This window comes from Perognathus longimembris, chromosome 2, assembly GCF_023159225.1.
Source record: "Perognathus longimembris pacificus isolate PPM17 chromosome 2, ASM2315922v1, whole genome shotgun sequence".
NCBI lineage: Eukaryota > Metazoa > Chordata > Mammalia > Rodentia > Heteromyidae > Perognathus > Perognathus longimembris.
Genome location: NC_063162.1, coordinates 151,580,531 through 151,596,476, shown reverse-complemented (window position 1 = coordinate 151,596,476; position 15,946 = coordinate 151,580,531). Strand labels below are relative to the sequence as shown.

Genomic DNA, 15,946 nt, shown 5'->3' with positions numbered 1-15,946 from the left:
GGTATGCTGGGAGACCCTCCCACGCTCCCTCACCGCACCCCCAGCCCGGAACGCGGTTCCGGCTCTCCTCTCCCTGCCCGCCCAGCTCTGACACAGTACTTCAGCTCCTCAATCATCACGTGCCTGACGACTGACACAAGCATCCTCTCCCAGGTGGAAGGGGTTCTGCTCCTGTTCTGGGCATGGTTGATCCTACTGTGCCCACAAAAATGGCCAAGGTCCCCAAGCACCGTCACTCAGTGAGTCAGTGAGCAAGCGGCCCTCACAGAGCTGGGGCAGACACCCGGCTCAGCATCATCGGTACTTGGTAAGGCCTCAGCTTTTGCCTGAACCTTCAACAGAACTTCGCCCAGGGAGGAACCTTCCCTGCTTCCTTTAATAATGCATCGTGTCTATGTGTAATTTTGATAAAAGGAAGTAGGACTGCAATTTCTTTGCATGTGTGAAAATGGAATGCGGAAACCTGATGAGATTTTCAAGAGGGAGAAGTGGAACGGGGAAAGTTACAGGGGATGTGCGGATACAGGTACACTGTGTACACTGTATACAACTGATACATGCTAATAAAAAAGGAACAAAAAAACTCAAAATGTACTCCTCTGTTCAACATCCAATCAGATCTTATTACCAACCTGCAAAGTGGAATTAATTCAAATTAGAGAATATTTTATATAGCTAATCTATTGGAATAAAGATAAAACTGCACTGGGCACACTCCTTTGTTACTGTGGGCAGAATTCCCAGGGATGGAAGAGATAGAGCAGAGGCACCTACACACCATGTTCATTATAGCCCTATTCATAACCACCAAGCCATGAAAACAACCAACAAATGGTTGCTCTACCACCAATGAGTGGATCAGACAATGCGGAATGAATGCATGTATGTGTGTTTGTGTGTTCCAAGAAATATTACTAGTCAGCCAACAAGAAGAATGACATTACAGGGAAATGATGGACCCAGAAAAACATATCAAACAAAACAAAAACCAGGCTCTTAAGGACAAAGGTTGAATGTTTTCCCTCATGTGGGGCTGGGGATATGGCCTAGTAGGGGAAAAGAAAAAAAGTGTTTGCCTTGTATACATGAAGCCCTGGGTTTGACTCCTCAGCACCACATATACAGAAAAAGCCAGAAGTGGCGCTGTGGCTCAAGTGGCAAAGTGCTAGCCTTGAGCAAAAAGAAGCTCAGGGACGGTGCTCAGACCCTGAGTCCAAGCCCCGGGACTGGCAAAAAAAAAAAAAAAAACACTAAACTTAGGAAAAGAGTTAGTACTGAAACAGGCACAGCAATAGCATAAAACGTCATTAGAAGGTGTTTCTGGAGTCTTAACCAGGTGCACACAGAGTAATTTTAAGTGAGCACAAAGGATATAAAAGATATCCATCTATTTGTTTGCATTTCTGGACAATAAAAGAAAGCAAAGTAATAATTGGCAATGATAACAGAAAGATTTCTGCTTTCTTTACTAAGGCTTTTGGTTTATCTCAAATTTTCTAAGTTGAACATGTATTTTCAATCAGAAATAATGATCTCTGCTCACCCCAAGAGTGTAACTTTCCTTTTTTTATACCAATTTTTACAATGCAGTATCCTTAGCTTGCAGCAAAGATGTCGTGTGCTGGGTAATCTTTTTTTTCTTTTGCCAGTACTGAGGCTTGAACTCTGGGCCTTGGTGCTGTCCTGGAGCTTCTTTTACTCAAAGCGAGCACTCTATCACTTGAGCCACAGCGCCACTTCCAGCTTTTTTTTTAAGAAGTTTATTGGAGATGAGAGTCTTTCAGAGTTTGCTGTCTGGGCTGGCTTCGAACCAGGATCCTCAGACCTCAGCCTCCTGAGTAGCTAGGATTATAGGCGTGAGCCACCAGTGCCTGGCTGCTGAGTAAATTCTTCAAGAGCCCTCAATGATTACAAGAGGACTTATCTTGCTGTATTCGTGCATACTTCAAGATATTAAGTAAAATTCTTTGTTTTAAGTCACCTCTGCAAATTTCTGTCTCTATACAGATGAAGAATGCCACAGCACATAGAATCATAAATATCACACACAACTAGGTAGAGGTCTACCAAACTTTAAACCAGAAGGATGTAAACTGAAATCTGTATTAACAGCAAGTTCATTCATTAATATCTATCTAGTAGGGTGCTAAATGTAACAAAGCTTCCCATGCAAAACCATTTGGTGTAAACCAACTGAACAACTCATGGGGGGAGAGGGAAAGGGGAGGGGGAGGGGGTAACAAACAGTACAAGAAATGTACCCAAGGCCTAACGTATGAAACTGTAACCTGTCTGTACATCACTTTGATAATAAATAAGAAAAAGAAAAGAGCACTTTGTGCTACAGGTGAGCGTCTTGATTCTGTTTGACGGACACACAGCGCCACCTTTCAGCCACCGTGTGTAACCACAGTTGTGATGGTAATGCTCCCAGAGGCTGAGGGTGACTGAGTAGCTTCCTGGGGACCCCTCAGCACTGGGGACACCCTACAGGCCCTGCCACTGCTCTCCCAAGCTCCAAACACTCCACTTTCAACCTGTGTTCCTGATACCCCCAAGCCCTCTTCTAAACCCCTATCAGGTTGCGTTACAATCCTGCGGGAGGCCTTCGGTGTGCTGTGCCAGGCCGCTCTCGGTAGTCTAGGAATCGCAGCCAGCACGCAGTGCCTTGCATGCATGCCCTCTCCTACGGCTCCCAACATCTAGCCCCACGCACTTATCGTTCCGTGTGCCAAGATTAGGCCCAGTGATGCTGGATTTCCTTCCAAACACGCTCTGCTCCCTTGGCTCCCCAGGCTATTTCCACTGCCTGGAACGCCTGTCTTCCGCCGGTACTGGGTCTGAGCTGTCGTCCGCGGCGGCGCCTCCTGCCATGCGCGCCATTTAAATTGGTATACACTGAAATGCTGCTGCTCAGCACAATGGTCATGTTTAAAGACCCAACACTGGGGCTGGGGATATGGCCTAGTGGCAAGAGTGCCTGCCTCGGATACACGAGGCCCTAGGTTCAATTCCCCAGCACCACATATACAGAAAACGGCCAGGAGTGGCGCTGTGGCTCAAGTGGCAGAGTGCTAGCCTTGAGCAAGAAGAAGCCAGGGACAGTGCTCAGACCCTGAGTCCAAGCCCCAGGACTGGCCAAAAAAAAAAGACCCAACACTGCCTGTGACCGGGGCAGCATACTGATAGCGCCGCGGCGGCGCCTTCCATTGTGGCAGGGCGCACGGGACACACTGGCCCCAAGAAGCCTCCTGCCTGAATGCTACCTCCACCCAGGGCGCGCACACTCACCCTTGGCCACAGCGTGCGCTCGCCTGGCTGGCATCTTGCAGGTGCCCCAGACACAGTGCTGCCAGGCACAGCACCCGCCATCCTCCCTCTCTCGCTCGCTCGCTCGCTCTAGGATGTCTTTGGGTTTTTTGTTTTTGTTTTATCAGTACCGGGGTTTGAACACAGGGCTTCAAGCTTGTTGGCTTGCTGGTTCTACTTAGAGCCACGCGGGCCTCCATCCCCACGTTTTGCTGATTAATTAGAGATGGACTCTTGACTCTTCTGCTCAGGATGGTTTCAAACCACAGTCCTCTGGATCTCAGCCTGACGAGCAGTTAAGATCACAGGCATGAGCCACCCGTGCTCAGGCTGCAGTAGTTCCTTAAAAGCTATCCACTGGCCAGGCACCGGGGGCTCACACCAGTCATCCTAACTACTCAGGAGGCCGAGATCTGAGAATCGCAGTTCAAAGCCAGCCCAGGCAAGAAAGTCTGTGAGACTCTTCAATTAACTACCAAAAAGCTGGAAGTGAAGCTGTGACTCAAGTGGTAGAGCACTAGCTCAGGGACAACATCCAAATCTTGAACCCCAGGTCCAGCACACACGTGCGCGCACACACACACACACACACACAGAGTTCTCCACTGGGCAAACATAGCTATCACTAGGCTTCTCTTCTCAGTAAGACAAAAATAAATTAAAAGTCATAGGAAACTAGAAGTGTGGAATTGGGGGGTGAGAAAGGAAAATTGTGCCAAAAAATAACAAGAAAGAAAGAAGATATGTAGAGAGGAGGGGAGGAAGAGGGGAGGGGAGGAAGAGGGGAGGGGAGGGGAGGGGAGGGGAGGGGAGGGGAGGGGAGGGGAGGGGAGGGGAGGGCAGGGGAGGGGAGGGGAGGGGAGGGGAGGGGAGGGGAGGGGAGGGGAAAGGACGGAAAGACCCTTTGAGTTGGAGGCATGGCTTAGGTAGTAGAGCATCAACCAACGAGCAAAAGCAAACAGCAGATACTGAGTTCAAGTCTTGGGCTCAGGCAAAAAAAAGGAGAAACTTTTCTGCCAGCTACCCTGCCCAAACCAGAGCAGCTACCTTTTCATCCATCTGCCCAAGATTTCAACCAGGCTTTCAGTTGACAAGCGGCCTATTTGAAAAAGATGAGGAGCTAGGGATATAAATGAGGTAGTCTTGCTTAGCACGGAGAAGGCCCTGGGTTCAAACCTTAGCACAAAAAAGGAAAAGGAAAAGAAAAAGAAAGAGAAAGGATGATAAAAAACCAATGGTATATACTTTTCTAATTTTCTGATTCAAATATCAAAGACGTCTGAACTTATTAAACATTAATAAGAAATTATACACACACACTCATTTGCTTTGCAACATGCGTTTTCCTATTTAAAAGGCAATGAGAAAATTATATATGTATATCATGTATGGTATATATACATACACGTATTCAAGCAATTTATTACAGAACAATCAACTATGAGATATACAACGAGATATATTAACATCTTCTTGACAAACATAATGAAGAGGAATTTTGAACAACTTCCAGCCGACTGCCAAAGCAGATTTAAAGACATTTCTGGTTGCTCCACTTCCCTCTGAAGCTCATTCCCCACTACCTCCCACCCCTCTACACCACCCATAACTGTGGGGAAACAAATGCCTTGCTCCTCCCCAGCTCCCCACTCCAACAGGGCTCACATCTTTGCCCTGTACCAAGCTGGTTCCCCCCAATATCAAAGGCCAGGACTGACTGGACTCAGGTGGCACTTTTCCAAACCGGCCTTGATCCCCCCACTGCCCAAGTACAATCTGCTCTACTCTCGATTTGCTTGATTCACTTTAGTGACAAGAAGCTTGCAGTGGTTCCATGTTATTTCGATATTTTCAGCTTTGTCATCAGCTTTAAAGATGAGAAGAAACCCACCATCAGATTTCTGGCCCATCAGGATTCTCTTCCAAGTGAAATAAAAATAAGTCCCGCCATCTCGGGATACATTATGAAATAATTACATGGACTAGATTTTCTTGTTCCAAGTTTCAGAATTCCAGACAATCAGAGAAGCATGACATGAATACATTCTACCTGACTGCTCCCCTCCAGGCTCTAACTTCTCCCTCCCCACCGCCCACTGCACTGACCCTGAATAAGCACAGAACTAGACCAGTTTACAGAAAGAATGACAGGTATCGCTTTCATCTTACAATCAATCTTATGACTAAAACTGCCCAACTTCAAATACAGCTTTCCTGATAACAAGATGGTACAATACTTAAGCTAAATCCCTCCAGTTAGGTAGATCATATATCCAAATTTTTAAGTCATCTCCTCTTATAATTATAGTGCCTGAGCCAGGCACCAATGGCTCACGGCTGTAATCCTAACTACTCAGGAGGTTGAGATCTGAGGATCGCAGTTCAAAGCCAGCCCAGGCAGAAAAGTCCCTCCACCCCGAAATTCTTATCTCATTAACCACTCAGAAATCAGAAGTGGAGCTATGGCTCAAAGTAGAATAGTCCTAGCCTTGAGCAAAAGAGCTCAGGGACAGTGCCCAGGCCCTGAGTTCAAGCCCCATTACCAACAAATATGTGTGTATAAATATTATTATTATTATTACAGTACCTGTAACAAGTCCCAGAGCCCAGGTCAAACTCTGCACACTGACAAAAGAATCTAAGGTTATCGATATTTAATTTGGAGCTAAAATGCAAGTACTTTATCCAAGCAGCTTTTACCTTATACAGCGGACGACGTACATCTATGGGACAGTTCTGTATTACTTCATCAACAACATCTGAGATAGATTCCATAAAGTCCGGGTTGGCAAACTAAATCACATAAAAATATTAAAGATCATACATTTCTCCTCAAATATCACAAAAAATATTTAAAAGTAACTTTACTGAGGGAAGAGGTGATGAAGGGATGATATTGTCTCAAAAAGATGTACTCTTGACCTGACTGATACAATTGTAACCCCTCTGCACATTACCTGTATAGTAACAATAAACAATTTTTTAAAAAACAAAAGTAACTTTAGAATGAAGGAAAGGTGAGATGAAGTCATTATATTCAATGAACGTTATGTAAATACTGAACTACATAACCTGAAGGTAGGACTTGGAGAGGAGAAAAATGATGGAAGGAATGGCATTGATCAAGATGTACTATACCTGACTTATGGAACTGAAACCTCTTTGAACAACTAAACTTTTTTAAAGTAATCTTAGCAAACACACTATTCACTTTAACTGAAAGTACATCACACTAGAGTAAGGGTATGTATGTCAGTGTGACTGGTCACTTATGTCTTAGAGGTGAAATACATAGGTTTGTGAGGAAAGATAGCTAACAGGACAGGAACAGGCCAACCCTACATCATGAATGCACAGTAATTAATAACAATCAGGGAAATGAAAAAGCATATGCACAAGCTTTAAAACATTCAGTGACAAACACACAACTGTGAATATTAAAACCACACACACAAAAAAAAAGTAAAATAGTCCAGAAAAAGCATGTTCAATTAGAGACTAATCAGACATGCTTTAATTGATGATAAAACAATCCATGTAACAACCATGTTAGGTAAACATCCTTAGATTCAATCCCATACATTAAATACACAAAGTAAAAACAACTCTACTACATTTGACATAGATTTTAAAAGTCAAGGAAAGCTTGAATGTGCTATGGTTTCAGAGGAAGGAAGCAATCATGCACCACATGCATGTATTGAATAGTTTCGTGTTCATTTCACATTAAGGCTCTTCGGAAAAGCCTATGCGTTCACTAGTTTCTTATTATTCATCAGATGATCATAATAATACATTACTGGTAATATTTTTTATGCCAAACAACATAGTCATATGTGTATAAAACCAGACAGCAGTTTGTTACCTATCTACTAAATATAAATTGAGTTAGGAAGGCAATTATACCAAAATACAAATAAAATGCATTATACATAAACCAGAAGCAATGTTTCTTAGTGATTGCTTTCTGCAAATGTATTAACAACCCTGTGGCAATATGTGTAACTTACACACTGTTCACATAACAAAACTGGTGTTTGCACTGAGTCATGTTACCTAACTTGCAGCAGGAAGCACAGCAGGATCAAGGACCCTGCATTAAAAGTGGGATTAGGATGGACAATCACCAGTGGTTCAGGCCTGAAATCTTAGCTACTCAAAAGGCCAGCCTGGGTAGAAAAGTCCAAGAGACTCTATCTCCAATTAACCATAAAAAAAAAAAAAAACTAGCTCAATAGTAGAGCATGAGCCATGAGTGAAAAAGCTGAACAAGAACAAGAGGCCATGAGTTCAAGCCCTGGTACTGGCACCCAAAAAGAAAAGGGAAGAAAGAAAGGACAATAAATCAAAGAGTAGAACCAGACATGCAGGGTAATGCACACCAGAGATGAAAATAGGAAGCTCAAAGTTCAAAACCAGCCCAGGCAAAAAATAAAAGTCAGTAAAAACAAAAGGCTCAAGGCTGGGAATGTGGCTTAGTGGTAGAGTGCTTGCCTAGCATGCATGAAGCCCTGGGTTTGAGTCCTCAGTACCACATACACAGAAAAAGCAGGAAGTGGTGCTGTGGCTCAAGGGGTAGAGTGCTAGCCTTGAGCAAAAGCAGCTCAGGAACAGTGCTCAAGCCTTGAGTTCAAGCCCCAGGACTGGCAGGATAAAAAAAAGGCTCAAGAGCTGAAAACAGGAGGATCTTAAGTTCAAAACCAGCCCAAAGTATCAGTAAAAACAAAAGGGCTCTTGCCCAATATGAGTTCAATCCTCAGAATCACAAAAGAATGAGAGAAAGGTTAAATTTCATCATATTTTTATTTAGAGGCAACTTGAATACAGTCCTTGAGATTAACTAGTTGTTACATTAATACATGCCACCCCTGAAGATCAATTTCATTCCATTGTCTTCGGTTGCTCTTTTTTTTTCTTTATTGTCAAAGTGAAGTACAGAGGGGTTACCGTTTCATATGTACGGCAGTGAGTACATTTCTTACCCAACTTGTTACCTCCTCCCTCATTTTCCCCTGCGTCCCCCCTCCCCACTTCTCTTGCTCCTAAAACATCTTCCAAACCTCTCCAGGAATAACCTTTCCTTAATGGTGAGGCAAACCAAACAACTGAGCAGACCTGGAGGACTGCCTAGGAGACCCCACCCCTGCTCACTGGGCGTCACTGAGAACCGCAACTAGCGCACACTTGGGGTCAGCATCTTACCTCCGGATGGAAGAATATTTCCGGTCCCAAGAACCTTTCATAGCCAACATCGATAATAAACTTCTTCTGGTTGATCGCATTGATGCCTGTGTACTGCTTGATCCACTTCCGGGGATCCACATCATACTTAGCGAACTCCTTGACCATGTCAGGGCAAATGTAACAGTACTTCTCCTGTATGTACACAGAAAGACGTCACCAGGCATTAACAACTGATCTCCCAAGGTCTCTGCCCTCTGACAAACACACAGGAAGCCCCTGCATCAAACGCCTGTGAACACATTGCCACTCCAGTGTGCATGTGCTACCACGCCATCAACTCTCGCCTTAACCGTGGCTGTCTGCTTCCTCTGCAATCTAGCTTCAAATCTCAGTCTAAAGTCTCTCAAACTCAGTAGCCCTTGCCAACCTCATCTTTGCATGTCCTCTCGGGCTTCCTAGCTGGAGCCTGCACCTTGCTGCTCTCCACTAAATCTATTAGCATGCTAGCTGTCCACATCTGACCGGCACCTAGGAGCGTCAGCTCTGTTCACCTGCTGGCTCTTCACCTGGGGGGCCCCTGGCCCCTGGGAGTCAGCTTGTTTGAAGGAAATCATTCCACTGTGCCCAAAAGGCCAGGTCAATGTCCTCCAGCGTGTGAGTTCATCTAACTGGTGACATGAAGTGTGTCCATAAAAGTGTTCATCTTGAGGCTCTGGACTCCAGGTACAAGGAAGGCGTGTTCTCCTCCCACACCCTCAGGCCTGTCCTAACTACAGGAGGGCCCAGCAATGACAGGAGACAGAAGTGAGATGAGGGTGTCAAGACTGACCACGCACAGGGCAGGAAAGCTGATTTTGAGTCTTCACTCCCTACCTTCACAGGTGTGCAGTAAGGTCAAAACCCAAGCATGGCTGGGCACCTATAATCCTGACTACTCAGGAGGCTGAGATCAGAGGATCAAGGTTCAAAACCAGCCCAGGCAGAAAACTCTGTGAGACTCTCATCTCCAGTTAGCCATCAAAAGGCCGGAAGTGGAGCTGTGATTCAACTGGTAGTACCAACCTTGAGCACACACGCATGCACACACACGCACACAAACACACACACACACACACCAGTGTGCTTCTCAGACTGCACAGTCAGAATTGGAGTACAGCTAGCCAATGAGCAAACTAAGTGCCTGGAATGAGGCTCAGGAAAGGCACTTCATGGGCAGTCCGTCCATTTGGGGATCCTGACACAGAGAGGGATACTCAAGACCCCTGGAGTGGCCCTGGGCATCACCAGCAAGAGTGAAAATTTTATTTGCATTTATAACAGAGTTTGAGAGAGCAAGGAAGCTTGCATCAGATATCCAGTTTTCTCCCAGTGACAAAAAGGAAGGAAAGGGAAGAATGAGAAGCACGGTAAATATTTTCATCTGACCACACCTCTGGGAACCTCTCCCCCAGGGAAGGGACATCACCACTTGAGCACTGAGAGCTGGATCCCTAGAACTCCAGGCCTAGGACAAGAAGTAGGAGTCTGCCCAACTCCTGGCCCTGTCCTCAAAATACCTGTCTACAGGAATGTAAAGTAAAACTTGGGAAATATTTCTGGTGCTTCCTTTCATTCAACTGTCTATCTTCCAATTTTCTTACGGCTCCAAATCTGTCAAGTGTAGGAGAAAGGCACCTATTACACCTCCACGCTCAAACTTGTCTCCAAACTGTTTCCCTCTTCATCTATGGAAAAATTAACTTTGGATTATTACAGACTTGTTGCATTTTGATTTTTAAGCCTATCTTGATTTTACAATCTAAACAGAATTCCTTTAAAAGGGCCTGGTCCTGTGAGTGTCCTGTACAAAGTAATGCAAAGACTACTGACTCGGTCACATAGATATTCTTAAATAAAAAGCCCAATGAGCCTCTCGCTTTCTGATCTCACTAAATCCCAAAACTTCCGTTCTTTGTCTGGTCCAGTAACTAAGATCTAGAAATACGATGAGCTCTGCCTCCTGATTCTGTTCCTGCGGCAGTGTGGTTCAGAAGCATACTCCTGGCACACTGACAAGGGCACACCACCCAGGGCTCCCGACAGTCAGCGCTGCTGTGACTTGTCCCCTTATTCTAGACTGAGGCACAGGAAGGCTAGAAGCCGCACACAGCTAATCTGTCTAACTAGGCACCAGTGAAACGATGCTGGACTACGCATGCTACGGGCTCATTCCCCATCTGCTGGGAAGAGGGAGTGAAGCCTTAAGCTCAAGCACACACTTCACTCACCGGCAAACAAACCAAGGCCCGCACTCACAAGGGGAAGAGGAGGGAAGATAGGAGCAGGGAGGGTAGCATCCAGGGAAGTATCCAGACACCATTTCTCTCTCACCCCCAAACCACTCAGGTTTCCACTTGGTTTTTTTACCTTAATGGCTTTTGCGGTCTCCAGTGACTGCTCAGGAGGGATTCCCACCTCCCTCTCCCTTAGCAGCTGTTGAATGAAATACGTAATATCTCTACCTGCAATTGGGATGTGTTTGATGCAGCTTCCAATTACATAACCTTCTGCCTGGAGAAGAAGAGGAGGAAGAACGGCCCACATAAGTAATCTGCAGACGAGAACCCGGCCCAGTAGGTTTCCAGTCTCACCCTCCTGTAACTCCCCGCCTCTCTGCCTGGAACTAGCCAATATTTACTGGCTCCCACTGAATGCAATCTCAGTGCCAGAGGTCTTTTTAAATTACAGCAAATAGAGTTCCATTAATATATCAAATTGTAAATTACTCCGGTAACATGAGATCATAAGCAACCAACATGTTTCATTAGGAATGTAGTTCTGGAGAAAACTGTATGGGCTATTTCACGTCCAGAAGGTAACACTACCTGTGAGAACAGTAAATGCAACCATGGGATTCTCTCTAAGAAAAATGAAAAGACCGCACTACAAATTGTGAAGCCTACTCTAAATCGACCTATAGTAAAAGTCGGTAACATAGTGAAGTACACACGACTAATTCCAACTGCCTGGACTGAAGTCCGGGTCCCAGGCTGGCCAGGGTGCGCATGCTTCCGCCACAGCCCCTCATCCAGTGAGGCCCCTGCAACAGGGCAACTGGAATCGCATGTCAAGCACACAGCCCTGCTTTGCGGCAGGCACAGCATGCAGTGAATGTTCCCGTGGAGGTGCTGAGAATCCCTGCTGAGCAGCCTGGCTTGAGAGTCTAGATCCTCTCCTGCCTTCCTGAGCCGGGGCAGGCATGTCAGCAAGGTGCCTGCAAGTCCCGGGCAGGGCTGGTGCGGTCGCGGTCAAGGGCCCCAGGACTGCCAAGCTCCAGGGTGCCTCCCAGCCACACTGATGCACTTCCAGCCCCCGGGGCACAACCCAGATGTGGAGGGACAGATGTGGGTGTGCCTGCGTGCAAACTCCACCGTCACACCCCACTCTGGAGCACCAGTGAAGCTGCGGTGATTAGTTCTGAATTCCTCCTAGCTTTTCCTGAAGCACTTAACTTCAAAGAAGATCTGGGCCCTCTGTAGAAGGCCCTGCTTGTACTTGTGAACTACTTCGGGAGGAAAATAAAAGATATGCACAAGTTACTTAAAGAGTAAAGACCAACTCAAACTTATAAAACATTAGTGTCCTGCCACACCAACTATTTTTTTTTTTCCCCAGTCCTGGGGCTTAGACTCAGAGCCTGAGCACTGTCCCTGGCTTCCTTTTTGCTCAAGGCTAGTACTCTGCCACTTGAGCCACAGCGCCACTTCTGGCCGTTTTCTAGATATGTGGTGCTGGAGAATCGAACCCAGGGCTTCATGTATACGAGGCAAGCTCTCTTGCCACTAGGCCATATTCCCAGCCCCCCACACCAACTATTGACAGTTATACTCTAAGCACCACAAGATGCTCTCTCTTGCGTTATACAAATGTCAGCTTCATTATAGCACTAAAATAGTAACACATTACACATCCAGCAAAAGTAAACAAATGACTGTCGGCACATAATAGACTATTACGTAGTTATTACGTTTCAAAAACATGCTTAAAGTAACATGCATAATTTTAGGATGTTATATAATTAGAATACAAAATCAGATAAGGGATATCCCGTGTGTGTGTATGAGTGTGGTATGTGAGTGTGAGTGTGTGTGTGTAGTGTATGTATAGATATTTGTGTCTCTTATTTTTGTCTGAGGCCAGGACTCAAACCCAGTACCTAATAAGGCTTTCGCTCCTTGGCTGGTGCTCTACCAATGAAGCCACAACCCAAGCTTGAGAGGTTATATAACTAAAAGTATAACAGGGTTCTCTGGGTGGGCTTATGGGCAATTTTATTTTCTATTTTACCCAAATTTTCAACAACAAATTTAATTTTTATAACCGAGGGAAGATACTAATTTACAATGAAACTTTTTTTTGATCAGTTGTGAGGCTTGAAAGCATTTTTATAAAAATTTTTGCGGGGGAGGCAAAGTAGGAGAAAAATGAGAGAGGAGGTAACAAGTTTGACAAGAAATGTACTCACTGGGCTGGGGATATGGCCTAGTGGCAAGAATGCTTGCCTCGTATACATGAGGCCCTGGGTTCGATTCCCCAGCACCACATATACAGAAAATGGCCAGAAGTGGCGCTGTGGCTCAAGTGGCAGAGTGCTAGCCTTGAGCAAAAAGAAGCCAGGGATAGTGCTCAGGCCCTGAGTCCAAGCCCCAGGACTGGCCAAAAAAAAAAAAGAAATGTACTCACTACCTTACATATGTAACTGTAACCCCTCTGTAAGTCACCTTAACAATAAAATTTTTCAAAAAAATTTTCTCCAGGCACCAGTGGCTCACATCTGCAATCCTAGCTATTCAGGAGGCTGAGCTCTAAGGACCTAAGGACCGTGGTTTGAAGCCAGCCCAGGCAGAAGAGTCCCCATGAGACTCTTATCTCCAATGAACCACTCAGAACCAGAGGTGGCTCTGTAGCTACAGCAGTAGCCTTGAGCACAAAGAAGCTCAGGTACAGACAGTGCCCAGGCCCTGAGTTCAAGCCCCACAACTACCACCAACAACCAAGTTCATTGTGAAAACATTTAAATGTTTTTTTCCTTTGGGCCTAGAAAGAAGCAAAGGAAAATACAAACATGCCCTGCCCTCTGTCCAAAGCAGCTGGTCCTGGATCTCACACTGTGCTCCCTAGGGAGATCACATCACAAACAATGCCAGAAGCCTTAATTCCATTAGTGGCATTGACACTTCCCAACAATCCACAACAGCAGCACTCTGAGGCTGTTTAGAGGGACTCGGGGAAGTTCCAGCTCCACAGGAAGGGGCATCCACACTGCCGGTGCGCAGGCTTCACTGGAGGGACCTAAGTGGTAAGGCCTTGCAAGGGCTAAACCGTTAGCAAGTTAATACGTACAATCATTCCTTCAAGTTATCAAAATGAAATGGTGGCCAATTTGTTTTCTAATTGAAGTATATGGATCACTGGGATTTTGTTGTTGTTTTGTTTTAAATCCTAATTTTTCAGGGGGGTTTTGGTTTGATTTGGGGGGAGCTTTTTGTGCCAATCCTGGGCACTGTACTGTCTCTTAGCTTTTCAGTCAAGGCTGGTACTCTATCACTTAAGCCATACCTCTACGCCTGGCTTTTGGGCAATTAATTGGAGATGAGTCTGATAAGACTCTTTCTTCCTACCTGGGCTGGCTTCAAACTGCAATCTTCAGATACCAATCTTGGAGTGAGCCACCAGTGCCTGGCCCTAAGTTGTTGTTTGGGGAGGCAGAGCCTCCCAATGTAGCCCAGGCTGACCTCAAACTTATGATCCTTCTGCATCAGCCTCCTGAGTGCTGCAATTATAGGTAGACACCACCATGTCTGGTCCCTCTAATTTGTGTTTGGGAGAGTTATTCTATTTTCCAGTGCCAGTACCAGGGCTTAAACTCAGGGCCTCGCACTCTCCCTCAGCTTTCCGCTTTCTTGCCCACCGCGAGCAATCTACCACTTAAGCCACACCAGCTCTGACCTTTGCTGGTTAATTGGAGATCGAGTCTCACATTTTTCTGCCTAGGTTACCTTCAAACCAAAACCCTCAGATCTTGGCCTCATGAGTATTTAGGATAACAGATGTGAGCCAACTTCTAATTCACATTTTTTAAAGTAGGTAAACATACACACACACACACCAGTACAAGCACTAAAAACATACCTACAAATTACAAAAATAGTCACTGTGGTTAATGAGGAGGAAAACTGTGAGGATGATCGGGAATGTTTGACTTTCCGCTTAACAACCAATTCATTTTTTAAAAACTAAAACAAATTTAAATAACTCTTCTAGATGGACACTGGTGGCTGTAATCCTGTAAGCCTCCTACTCAGGAGGCTGAGATCTGAAGATCAAGGTTCGAAGCCAGCCCAGGCAGGAAAGTCCTTGAGATTCTTATCTCAATTAACCACCAGAAAATCAGAAGTGGCATTGTGGCTCAAAGTGGTAGAGTGTTAGCTTTGAGTGGAAAAAAAAACTCAGGAAGAGCACCTAGCCCTGAATTCAAGCCCCACAACCAACAAAACAAACAAATAAATAAATCTTCTACATAATGCAGTATACTAAAAGGAAAAAACAAAAATCCCCTCCAACCAGAATATGAAGTCAATTCTCTTAACATTTCAAAAATGTAAAACCACAAGGTGTTATTTCAGAGCTTTCAGTATGCTAGAATATATCTCTCTCCTTCTTGGCTCTTAAATAATGTTTAAAAGTAATACTCTAAGCATGAGCTAATTGCAACCACTCACATCCTTTCACAGAGCACAACCTTTCAAATGTGCTTGCAGGAACCCACAAACGGACATCCAAAATGGTGTCTCCCGGAGGCTCAGAATTACAAAGCAGGAGCATCCTACTGCTGCCCCAGAATCCCAGGTAAATGCTCACAGCCTGACTGCAAAAGGTACCAAGCCACACATCCTGACCATCTTCTGCACCCCCTACATTCCTGGGTCTTTAAAACTCCTTTTAGGGCTGAGGATATAGCCTAGTGGCAAGAGTGCCTGCCTCATATACACGAGGCCCTAGGTTCGATTCCCCAGCACCACATATACAGAAAACGGCCAGAAGCGGCGCTGTGGCTCAAGTGGCAGAGTGCTGGCCTTGAGCGGGAAGAAGCCAGGGACAGTGCTCAGGCCCTGAGTCCAAGGCCCAGGACTGGCCAAAAAAAAAAAAAAAAAAAATACAGTGTGACAAAACTCCTTTTACCTTTCCTAATTACATCACTCAAGAAATGGTGTTTTCATTATAGAGGGCGCTGGGGTTTGCTTGGCTTTTCTCGCCTCTCCCCTTACCTCAGATCAGAAGGAAGGATGAACCACTGTGCTTACCACTGGGATGACGTGGGTGACGCCATCCCCACTGTCAATGACTGTCCCAGTCAGCGTGCGCTCCCCAACTTGTCGAGATGTCCAAGAGGCTGCAAGAGCCAGCACTGCCT

The 15,946-nt window shown here is 45.5% G+C and overlaps 1 protein-coding gene and 1 long non-coding RNA gene across 6 annotated transcripts in view; one reads left to right on the top strand and one right to left on the bottom strand.

Annotated features, from left to right (window-relative positions):
• The window catches only part of Actr3b (actin related protein 3B), a 59,125-nt gene that overhangs the window by 10,728 nt on the left and 32,451 nt on the right, over positions 1 to 15,946 (bottom strand). For 4 of the 5 annotated variants that reach the window (XM_048340518.1, XM_048340514.1, XM_048340517.1 and 1 more), the window contains 4 exons: positions 15,837 to 15,944; positions 10,900 to 11,043; positions 8,512 to 8,685; positions 6,010 to 6,102 (listed from right to left, as the gene is read on the bottom strand). In XM_048340518.1, the coding sequence (XP_048196475.1) occupies positions 6,010 to 6,102; positions 8,512 to 8,685; positions 10,900 to 11,043; positions 15,837 to 15,944 (519 nt within the window). The remainder of the gene's footprint in view (positions 1 to 6,009; positions 6,103 to 8,511; positions 8,686 to 10,899; positions 11,044 to 15,836; positions 15,945 to 15,946) is intronic. The other variant, XM_048340515.1, reaches the window with a different exon arrangement.
• LOC125347345 lies at positions 292 to 12,549 on the top strand. Its single transcript, XR_007210149.1, has 3 exons — positions 292 to 1,027; positions 1,612 to 1,616; positions 12,539 to 12,549. It is a non-coding gene; the product is annotated as an uncharacterized LOC125347345 (long non-coding RNA).